The following is a 12050-nucleotide window of genomic DNA, read 5'->3' as shown; positions in this document are numbered from 1 at the left end:
CAAATGTCAGCATCATGGTTTCTTTATCCATTCATCCATCCATTTTCCTTCCGCTTATCCGGGGCCGGGTCGCGGGGCAGCAAGCTAAGGAGGGTCCTCCAGACGTCCTTCTCCCCAGCAACACTTTCCAGCTCCTGACGAGATATATAATCCCTCCAGAGTGTTCTGGGTCTACCCCGGGGCCTCTTACCAGTTGGATGTGCCTGGAAAACCTCTAAAGGGAGCGTCCAGGGGCATCCTGATCAGATGCCCGAGCCACCTCAGCTGGCCCCTTTCGACGCAAAGGAGCAGCGGCTCTACTCCGAGCTCCCTCCGGATGTCTGAGCTCCTCACCCTATCTCTAAGGCTCAGCCCAGCCACCCTACGAAGGAAGCTCATTTCGGCCGCTTGTATCCGCGATCTCATTCTTTCGGTCACTACCCAAAGCTCATGACCATAGGTGAGGGTTGGAACGTAGATGGACTGGTAAATCGAGAGCTTTGCCTTACGGCTCAGCTCCTTCTTCACCACAACGGTCTGGTACAACGTTCGCATCACTGCTGACGCTGCACCGAACCGCCTGTCCATCTCCCGCTCCATTTTACCCTCACTCGTGAATAAGATCCCGAGATACTTGAACTCCCTCTCTTGGGGCAGTGACTCACTCCCAACCCAGAGGGTGCAATCCACCGTTTTCCGGAAGAGAACCATGGCCTCAGACTTGGAGGTACTGACTCTCATCCCGACCGCTTCACACTCGGCTGTGAACCGCCCCAGTGCGTGCTGAAGGTCACGTTCTGAAGGAGCCAACAGAACCACATCATCTGCAAAAAGCAGGGACGCAATTCTGAGGTCCCCAAACCGGAAACTCTCCTCCCCCCGGCTGCGCCTTGAAATCCTGTCCTTGAAAATCACAAACAGGATTGGTGACAAGGGGCAGCCCTGGCGGAGGCCAACACGCACTGGGAACAAGCTCGACTTTGTGCCGAGTATTCGGACACAGCTCTCACTTTGGTCATACAAAGACCGAATGGCTCGTAGTAACGAACCAGGTACCCCATATTCCCGCAGTACCCCCCACAGGACTCTCCGAGGGACACGGTCGAAGACCTTCTCCAAGTCCACAAAACACATGTGGACTGGATGAGCAAACTCCCATGCCCCCTCCAACAGACCTGCAAGGGTGAAGAGCTGGTCCACTGTTCTGCGGCCAGGACGGAATCCGCATTGCTCCTCCTGAATCCGAGGTTCGACTATCGGCCGGAGCCTCCTTTCCAGCACCCTGGAGTAAACTTTCCCGGGGAGGCTGAGCAGTGTGATCTTACCCCAAGCCTATAATTAGTGACACACTCTCCGGTCCCCTCTAATCAGGAAGTGTTTGATGAAAATGGGAACCACCACCCCTTTGGTCTGCCACTCCAACAGGCACTGGCACCCAGTAGGTAGGTCTTCCACTGCTGCTGACACTGAAGAACAAAGGCAACGTGTCAGCCAAGAAAGCCTAACAATGTCCAGAGCCTTTAAGCATCTCCAAAGGCAACAGGGCGAATCTCATCCACTCCTGGCGCCTTGCTGCTGAAGAGCTTTTGTTTGTAACTACCTCAATGACCTCTGCCAGGCATTTGGACGTGGGTCACTCCCAGTCTTCCCCTGAGTCTTCTGCCTCTTCCACAGAGGACGTGTTGGTCGGGTTCAGGAGTTCCTCAAAGTGAACACAACATTGACATGTTATCACCTCTATAAGGATGAAATGGAAAACACCACCACACCCGCAGCTTATCAGATGTGTGTGTGTCCCAGTGTGTGTGTGTGGTGGCACTGGCCTGCTAATTTCCCCAAAATGGAAATACTCTGTGTGTTCCACAGTGAATTTCATGCTGTGTCACTTATCCAGTCAAGCGTGCGTGCGTGCCCATGTATGTGTGTGTGAGAAGTTTAACATGTTCTTTTATCATGCACTTAACATCCAGGTGGTGGATTGCTCCACCTGACCGTTCTTTACCCATGGAGGCAACCAGCTGATCACTTCACTAGACACTCTACTGCTAACCTACACAGTTAGATGTGTCTAACTGTCCACCTACCCACATGGTTACAGATGTGTCAGTGTCTGCTGATATAATGTGACCCTGTGCAAATGTCAGCATCATGGTTTCTTTATCCATTCATCCATCCATTTTCCTTCCGCTTCCTCCGGGGCCGGGTGCGCTGGGGCAGCAAGCTAAGGAGGGTCCTCCAGACTCCTTTTTTCTCCCCAGCAACACTTTCCAGCTCCTGACGAGTCCCTTCAAATCCTATATAATCCCTCCAGAGTGTTCTGGGTCCCTTCTCCCTGATGATTTCCCCAAGAAGGGATCCTCTTACCAGTTGGATGTGCCTGGAAAACCTCCCTAACCCAATCTTACCCCATTTTGCTCCAGGAGGCATCCTGATCAGATGCCCGAGCCACCTCCCCTCTTCTTCAGCTGGCCCTTCCTTTCGACCCACCTCATCAACACATCTCTCGCGGCTTTCCCTCGGCTTTCAAGACTGCCAGAGCTCCCTCCGGATGTCTGATGCAAGAACTTCAACTCACCCTATCTCTAAGGCTCAGTCCCAGCCACCAGAACAACCTCTTGACCCCCACCAGTCCGGGTTCAAGCTGGGTCATTTCGGCCGCCCTTGCGGTGATCCGCGATCTCATTCTTTCGGTCACTGGACCCAAAGCTCATGACCATAGGTGAGGGGATTGGAGGCTCTGCACTCTCCCTGCTTGATGGACTGGTGACATGGAGGGGGCCGTGTCGAGCACGCTTTGCCTTCCACGGCTCAGCTCCTTCTTCACCACAACGGTCTGGGTTCAATTCGTTCGCATCACTTCTGACCATTGTTATGCCGATGACCCCAGCTGTCCATCTCCCGCTCCATTTTACCCTCACTCGTGAATAAGATCCCGAGATACTTGAACTCCCTCTCTTGGGGCAGTGACTCACTCCCAACCCAGAGGCCCGTGCAATCCACCGGACTTTTCCTGGAAGAGAACCATGGCCTCAGACTTGGAGGTCACACGACTCCATCCCGATTCCGCCTCACAACATCGGCTGTTCGAACCTTCCTCACTGAGTGCGTGCAGGTGCTCATCCAGGTCATCTCCCGCCTTCTGCAAGGGAGCCCCAGAACCACATCATCTGCAAAAAGCTGGGACGTCAATTCAATGCCCCAGGTCCCCAAACTTCCCTTCTCCGTTCTCTAACTGGCTCCTCCCCCCAGTTTAAGACTCTGGTGCTGCGCCTACAGGGCAGTGAAAGAAATCCTGTCCTTGGTCAATCACAAACAGGATTGGTGACAGAGGTCCCTGCGGCCGATCCACCCGGTCACAGCCTGTCCTGGCCCCTCAGGAGGCCAACACGCACTGGGAACAAGCTCGATCTTTGTGCCTGAAAACTACCTCTTCGGACACAGCTTCTCGTACACTTATTCACTCGGTCATACAATCAGTTCCGAATGGCTTTGTATTTCTTTACTGCACTTACCAGGTAGTTTGTAGCACTTACTATATTCGGATTAGTCCCCACATTGACTCTCCGTAGGGAACTTGCCTCTGCACTATACCTTCTCCTTATGTCTTTAAGATGCTTGTTTAAGAAAGGAGATGCACTTATGACTTTGTAATGTAATTGGAGCACACTCTCCGGTCCCCCCTTTTGAAAATGGGAACCACCACCCCGGTCTGCCACTCCACAGGCACTGTACCCGACTTCCACGCGACACTGAAGAGACGTGTCAGCCAAGACAGCCCAACAATGTCCAGAGCCTTTAGCATCTCCGGTCGAATCTCATCCACTCCTGGCGCCTTGCTGCTGAAGAGCTTTTTAACTACCTCAATGACCTCTGCCAGGCATTTGGACGAGTCTTCCCCTGAGTCTTCAGACTCTGCCTCTTCCACAGAGGACGTGTTGGTCGGGTTCAGGAGTTCCTCAAAGTGTTCTTTCCACCGCTTGACAATATCCCCAGTCCGGGTCTGCAGTTCTCCCCCCTGCTGAGCACAGCCTGAGACAAGCCCTACTTCCCCTTTCTGAGTCGTCTCACGGTTGTGCCAAGGCCCAGCCACCAGATGCTCGCCAGCGAGCTCCCCTTCCAGGTCTGGCTCCAGAAGGGTGCCCCGGTTTCCCTTTTCCGGGCGAGGTGCCACAACTTTTCTTTGTCCAATTCATTGAGGGTCTGTTTCTTTATGTGAAATTTATACTTTAACCTATTTAAATGTCATTCTTTTTTGCAAGATGAATGCTTGCAATGTGTCGTGTCATTTTCAAAATTGTTTTAAGATGTCGTAATATCCGACTTCCTCATTCACAAAGCTTCCTGTATTTCTGCACTATTTTAATCATGGGGGTCATGTGAAACCAACAGTGAATTGCATTTCTTTGACAGAAAGTCCACTTTCCTTCATTTTACATCTGCCTGGTTAAAGATAACTAATTTCCTCATTGGATTCTTAAATCATAACACCTTTTTTTTCTAGCCGTGGGCTCATTAGGTAAGGAATTATTATTTTTATGTTTTAAAAGAGGGTTACCCCCTAAGCCTAACACTGCTTTAAAACACAGTGGAAGCTTTAAAACCTTAAAAAGAGATAGTAACAGTCACAGTCACGCCTGTTCACTCTTCCTGCACTCTGTCTATTTCTCTCAGCTCACAGCCCAGCCCCTGCTCTCTCACCACCCTCTCCCTCACTCACCTAATCAGCCTCATGCAGTGCACCTGTCTGCCACACCCACCTCATCAGCACAATCCCTCTCACCTGCTCACTCTGCTGCACTACTCACCTCATTATAAATACCCCAGTCTCACACACACTCACTGCCAGATCGTACTCCGCATTATGCCAGACCTTCCAGCGGTATTCCCCGGACTGATTTCCCGTTGCTGACACCGCTTGTTTGGACTTCTCTGCCTTGCCTCTGCCCAGGTAACTGACTCAGCCTTCTGTCCCCGACCACGAGATTAACCTTTGCTCCTCTTGGTTTTTGTCTGCCTGCTCAGCTGAAGGATCAGCGCTCTCTCGAGTGGAATATCCCCCGTGAGTTATCTCCTGCCTGTCTGTTGTTTGTTCGGCTTTGAATAAAGCTCCAGAACTTTACTCTGTCTCCTGGTCGTACTGCACTTGGGTCCACACACCACCCGTTACAGTAACCCTGTTATTGTGTTTGCAAATCCAGGGAGCAAGTTTCTGTGAACATGGTGACAAACAACATGTTACTGAGCCTCCTCTTTGTTTCAGGTGAGCTGTTTGTTGCTTGAATCATTAGACTTGTTAGTCTTTTTGTTCACGTCCTGAGTGAAAAAAATGTATATAGAATATTTTAACAAAACAAGAAAAAAAGACCAACATGTAGAATAGTGCTGCTTCATTTTTCATGAATGTTTTCTTCCTTCAGATTTGTTCCACATTTCAGTAATCATGAAACTGCTTTTATAGGTGCGTGGGCTAATTGTTTAAAGCACCTATACGTTACTGCACCACAGGAGATGGAAGCACTGAGTGGATCTTGTTTGCTAATCCCATGTAACTTCAGTGCTGAACCCGTCAAGGAATTCCACAGCACAAGAACAACCTTCGGAGTGTGGATTAAGAAAGACTCCAGGTTTCGCATGGAGCCAAACAATGTGATTTTTCAACAGTAGTGGGGCAGTCACCACATATCCGATGAGATTTACTGGAAACCTGAGAGAAAAACTGCACCACTTTATTTTCTAGTTTATGCAAAATGTACACAGATGTATATTTCTTCAGAGTTGAGAACAAACCATTCATGGCAACAGCTTCTTGTGATCGTCTTCAAATAAGTTCGAGGTAAGTGAGCTTTGGTTCTATTAGTGGGTTTATAAAGTTGTTTTTGTAGCTTTAACTGCAAACACATTGGCCCTTACCTTCAACTACTGTAGGACTATTGACAGTCTCACAGAAACCAGCCAGTGATCAGTCAGGGCATTCAAAATGTCCTCAAAATTGGTATGCATGCATGTTCATGTGACCACATCTTCAAAAACAGAAGTGTTATATGGCAACATTCCATCCTTCCTTCCTATTTACCATCAGCAGAGGACAAAATCTACATACATTTATAAAGATCCACATGAATTTGGAACTGGTTTAAATGTCCCATGATGAGCTTTTCCCACATGGTTGAAGCTGACTTTTACAATAAATGGGGTCTAGTTTGCAGATGTTGATCACTGTAATGGACTGTAAATGTTGGGTGTCATTCAGTATTTTAGAATATGATGTTTAAAAATCAATGAAAGAAACCTTAGATTACTGTCATTAAATGTAAAACCTGTCTGAACTAGACCTTCAGTTAGTCCAAGAAGTGGCAGCCAGGTGTCCAGAATGAGTGAAGCACATTCTCAGACTCAAAACTGTTATTACTTTTAAAGCATGAAATGTGTCTTATGGGCTGCACGGTTCAACTGTCCCTCACAGCAAGAGGGGCCTGGGTTCAATTCCTTCTGTGTGGAGTTTGCATGTTTTCCCCGTGTCAGTGTGGGTTCTCTCCGGGTTCTCCGGCTTCCTCCCACAGTCCAAAGACATGCAACTAAGGTTCATTGAAGACTCTAAATTGCCCGTAGGTGTGAGTGTGAATGGTTGTCTGTCTATATATGTCAGCTGCTACAGACTGGCGACCTGTCCAGGGTGTACACTTCCTTTGCCCATTGACACTTAACTGGATTGTGGTTGTCTCACACAATGGGTGAAATCATCTCAGCAGTGAAATGACTTGCTTTAAGCTTTTTACCCTTTTTGTATTGTAAAATTATTGATTGCCTGTTTCTTTATTTTAATGATGATTTCTAAATTGCACTATAAGAACTTTATTATTACACAGAAAAACGAATCTGACAGCCCTCTTATGCCTTTCAGGTGGTTGAAGTCAAAACGTTCAACTTTACAACGGACACAGGTAGGAAACAACTTTAATGTACTTTAGATAATTATGAGTTTGTTAACTAGTCATACTGTCTGTACACTTGAGATCTGGACTGAACAGATTCCTCATTAGTGCATTCCTGTTAGAAACACACTAATAATCCACTGCCGTAGCATTTAGGTTTTCCATTGCCGTGTCCACTAAAAGCTGATTATTTGGATGATTATCACTGTCTTATAGCAGTAAGAGTTGAGTGAGAGACAAATGAGGTAAACTGAAGGAAATGGATGAAGATGCCTCACAACATTTCTTGTTTGGTCCATTTATCACAGAGCCTAACAGCTGAGGAGCCAGCTGCTCAAGAGCGAGCCAGAGCGACAGAAGCAGGAGACATCCATTACGGAGAGATTGACTTCTCCAAGTTGAGACCGGGAAAGTCCTCGACCTCGGTGCATGACAGTGGACAGCAGCAGGACACACTGTATGCACAGGTAAAAGTGTCCAAGACAGTAAAGAACTTAACGCAGACTGCTGACAGCCCAGAGGATCTCTATGCTCAAATGTTGTGAAAATTAGTGTATGAACATGAATTTTATGAATAAATATTCTGTTATTCTTACAAGAAAATATGTTCTTCCATTCTTTGCAATATATTTAAAAGTGGAACATTTAAAAAAAAAAAAAATGTAATCAGTATGTGGTCTGTTAAAAGTGGCTGCTGATTTATTCACATATTATGAGTAATATTATTATTATTATTATTATTATTATTATTATTACAGCTAAACCAAAGATGAAATACAGTAATTGTTTCTGGATGTGAAGGTTTTTAATTTTTGACTTTAATAAACGGGCTACATGAGCTATTTGCTTCAATGCCACAAATACCAGATTCTATATCTTGGCAGTTACAAAAAACAGTATCACTGATTGTGCACATTACAAAACTATCACTGTAGTGCAAGCCAAACAAGTCTCATTATTGTGTTTATAGTGTCATAATGCAAACCAATTAACTTCATTTTTCTTCACATGGCTCTTCTGTGGTAGACAAATGATAAACCTTGTCACTTTGGTTTCACACTGTACAGTCAGTACATGTTTGAAGTGTTGCATTGAATAAATTAAAATTTGCAGTTGTGCCATTTCCTGATTTAACTTGTATTCTGTTTCTTAGCTTCCTTTTAAGGATTTAAAAAAATGTTGCATTGACTTATGAATAACCTTCATTTTACAAACAGTTGACACCTTTTTATCATTTCACATTCATTTTTGTTGGTTCTCGCTGTTTTTTGGAAAAGGAGATGTCACCAATCAGGAGCAACATTTGAATCACAATCTGAAGCCAAATGACTGGATTGTTGAACTGTTTTAAGGTCAAAACTCTTAATTAAAGCTAATTGATGATTGTTTCTCGTCACAAATATGTAGCCTGTTATATGGAGAAATTATTAAGGTTGATTGCCAAGCTTTCAGGGGCTTTACATTTGGTTATTGAGTTGCAACCCAGATAGGAACTCAATACGAAATTTCAATGAAAAAAGAAACGGTAATGGTTGGTATGAAACAATAAAATGACTATGTAAATAGACAAAACATGAATACAGCACAAATGTTGTGACTGATACAACAGCAAATCTGCATCTTAAAACACCAGTTAAATTGACATACAACGTGAATTCTACTAAAAAGCCGACAACCCAACGTACCAGGTAACTCAGAGCCGAAGTCTCTGAAAAGCGCACATTAAGTGGAGCAGAGTTAAAAACAAAACAAATTTTAAGCGTTATTTATTAAATAAAAGTTACAACACCTGAGATACAGTGCTAAATTACTGAATAAATACAAAAAAAATTAACAAATGTAATCAAATTACATTTTGAAAGCCTATTAAAACGTCTAAGCTCAGTCTAGTCCAGTGGCTCCTCCCTGTCACCTTCTTGGTGGATCCAACACGCCGGTTGTACGGGCCTCTCAACCCGGTCCGATCTGTGGAGGAGTCCGAAACACGAGGACTAGTAGTTCGTTCTCCGCTGATGGGCCATCACTCACTGGCTCCAGCAAAACGAACCCTACTGGCATGCATCACTGTGAACGCAACTTAAATATGCCGGAGAGGAATCACGGTTTTGGCCCCCCGCTGTTCCTGCTGTTCCCGCCACACCTGTCGTTCATCCTGTGATTAAAATGGCTGATGAGGCATTGCTGTCGAGTTTATCCGTACAACACATATTTTATTTTTCACATTGTCGAAATGAATCCCAGTATTGTGAACCCCATGCATTTGTTTTTTATTACTATTCACTGAAAAAACTGACACAAATTGGTGTTTATCTATCAGCTACACTGGCAACCAGCCAGACGTGGACCCAGAACACACGACTTAAACAAAAAGTGCAAGTGCATGTAAAAGTTCACGGGAGGCTGTTCAATGAAGTAAGACAACTGTACAAAAACACAATGTAGAGTCAAAGTCAAAATCCATAAATAAGGTCAAAATACAATAAAACTACCCAGAAAGTATCACCCAACCGGTAAAGACACAAGCGAGGAAGGGTAAGTAGGCACAGGTGAAACTGATCAGGGCGGATAGGTAATCACACTGGCGGGAAACACATGAGAACAGGAAGTGAATTATATTCATGTGAATGCCAAAATAAAACAGGAAATAACATAAAAACTGAAAACAATACTAATAAAAAAAAAGACTTTGGGACACTATTTAGCCTATTCAGTATACTGTTATTAAATACCTTTTTCAATAACTGCACAAATTCTAATAATCTCATTTCAACAAACACAATACAACACAATGCATCCACAACTTCCCCATATGATATTTATTATTACAGCTAAACCAAAGATGAAATACAACTTGTTCCACCTTCCTTTAACTCCTCCTTCCTTTCACAGCACATCTTTGTTCTCAGACCTGTAACTTCTGCATTGAGCTTATCAGACAGCACGGCTGCACTGAGGGAAAAAAAGACTCACTCCAATGTAAGTTGATGTCTACTACAATCCATTATTTTAAGATCGAATGGCAAATGATAGAATATCGTCTCTCATTATCTTTTAATATTTCTATTTCATCCAGTTATGATAGATTTAAATAGAATTATTCACCAACAAATTGATTGAATACTTGTATCATAAATGCAGATGCATCAAGAGGACTGACTAGTGTTTTACTTTTTGAATATCTGTGTTCATATTTAATGGCAGAGGGATACAGATCAACACTGTGTGTCAGGACTCATGGGTGGATCATATATCAATAAGTTGTCAAGAGTAGCTGCCCATCTGAGCCTTTTCCGTATTAGTAATGCTGTTTAGTGACTTATAGTTTTCTGACTGCTTGGCAAGTCATTTTACACTGCTTCCCATGGATTCCAGTAAATCGCCTCCTCTTTATTCCTTAATGAAGGAAAACAATAACAGATCAAGTTTCAGCAATAATCTGTGTGAAACTGGGCTCCTTTATGGGTCATTTCCATGTTTTAATATAAAACAGGATAATCCTTACCTTTTGTCTGCTGGTGTTTATCTAATGTACTTTTTAAAGATTTTAATAGATATTTAAGATGAAGAGGAAGCAGAAAGTATGAATGATGACATTTTTTAGCTATACGGGTAATACATTTTGCAACAAAATGTTATCAAAATGTAATTTAATTGATTACACAATTGTAATAACACAAATAAAAGTTTGTGAGGATATTTCATCAGTTCTGCTCAGTGTGACTCACAGTCACTTTACTCCAGTCACTGGCTTTTAAATGTCCTTATTATAATACATATTGGGATATATGTAAGATAATTGTAAGATACATCATGAAAGATTATAAAAGATTTAGACTCACAGGATATAATCAGTTAAGCTGAGAACTCTGAGAAAAAAAACTGCACCTGTACTGTATTTATAATTCAAATGAAAGTTTATTTTCTCTTTAAAACCACCAACCAAAGGATCAAATTGTCACTTCTCCTTGATTGTGGGCTTCTTTGGTAAGACAACATCCAGGGTTGTTATTGGAGTCGACGCATTTGCAGACGAGTGAGCAGTGATCTCTTAACACACAGTAACTTGTGGTTGAACAGAGCATGTTGACTGCTTTGTAAAATCCACTGCATCATTGTGTTAGTGAATCCAGGTGACGAGTGTCATGGCAGTCCAGTCTGTGAGAATGGTGACTGCCAACATGTTACTGAGTGTCTTCTTCCTCTCAGGTGAGCTTTTTGTTCAGTTACTCGTATTTCACTTGAATCCTTTACAATTTGAACTTGGACACAAAGCACATCATTTTCCCCATTAATTTATGTGAATATTGTAATCTGTATTTTCTGCCTGAGCTCTTTTGTCACTGAGACAAGGCTGACTTAGTTATTTGGAGATATAGACGAGTTTAGTCACCAGTGTTCGGCCTCGTGGGGATAGATGCTGTAAATCCAGAAAAATGAATCATTACAAAAACTGTTCAGGGAAAAAAAAGGTCCACAAATGCTAGATATTACTGATGAAGTGTATTTCTCCTCATGTTTTTGTTGTTGTTTTTTTACACATGTGTGCACCACTGTTAATCATTATTCTGTTTCACAGGTGCTTTGGATGCTGATCCGTCGGTTACGGAACTATTCATGACTGCACCTCAAGAGATGGAAGCACTGAGTGGATCTTGTTTGCAAATCCCCTGTAACTTCAGTGCTAAATCAGAAAATAGATTCAACAGCACAAGAACAACCTACGGAGTGTGGATCAAAGATACCGTTGACTTTGCCAACAATCCAAATGATGTGATTTTCAACAGTAGCAAGGTGGATAATACTTATCCAATGAATCTAACTGGAGACCTGAGTCAGCAAAACTGCACCACTTTGTTTTCCAGTTTAATCACAACATACACAGCCACATACTACTTCAGGATGGAGAACGGTCCATTTGTAGCAACAGCTGATCGTGATCCTCTTAAAATAACAGTTAACGGTAAGAGTTTTTATATTTATCTGTTAAACCTAACTTTCAATGTGAATGTAAATATCTGCTACAGGATAATCAACAGTATCAGGGGTGGTTTAATGCTTGAGACATCAGCCTGTCACCAGAGAATCAAATGTTTACACTTCCTTGATATTAGTGCAATTTTTTGTGCATGAGAAAGTTGC

General features: G+C 43.5%; 1 protein-coding gene and 1 long non-coding RNA gene across 4 annotated transcripts in view; both read left to right on the top strand.

Moving 5' to 3' along the window:
• Nucleotides 1-4765: 4765 nt before the first annotated feature.
• On the top strand, nt 4766-7537 carry LOC129110761 (uncharacterized). 2 transcript variants are annotated; one of them, XR_008532287.1, is made up of 5 exons: nt 4766-4927; nt 5178-5239; nt 5438-5812; nt 6881-6920; nt 7220-7537. It is a non-coding gene; the product is annotated as an uncharacterized LOC129110761 (long non-coding RNA). The 2 variants fall into 2 exon arrangements; XR_008532286.1 differs by having other exon boundaries at nt 4766-5038.
• Nucleotides 7538-9804: 2267 nt separating this feature from the next.
• Nucleotides 9805-12050, top strand: part of LOC129110758 (myelin-associated glycoprotein-like) — a 12792-nt gene continuing 10546 nt past the window's right edge. Inside the window, exons 1-3 of one of the 2 annotated variants that reach the window (XM_054622957.1) lie at nt 9805-9887; nt 10857-11117; nt 11488-11871. In XM_054622957.1, coding sequence (XP_054478932.1) covers nt 11054-11117; nt 11488-11871 — 448 coding nt within the window. In that variant the 5' untranslated portion in view covers nt 9805-9887; nt 10857-11053. Of the gene's footprint in view, nt 9888-10688; nt 11118-11487; nt 11872-12050 lie in introns of those variants that run through there. The other variant, XM_054622958.1, reaches the window with a different exon arrangement.

The sequence above is a fragment of the Anoplopoma fimbria genome, chromosome 21 (assembly GCF_027596085.1).
Source record: "Anoplopoma fimbria isolate UVic2021 breed Golden Eagle Sablefish chromosome 21, Afim_UVic_2022, whole genome shotgun sequence".
Lineage (NCBI taxonomy): Eukaryota > Metazoa > Chordata > Actinopteri > Perciformes > Anoplopomatidae > Anoplopoma > Anoplopoma fimbria.
This window is presented reverse-complemented; position numbering and strand designations above follow the sequence as displayed.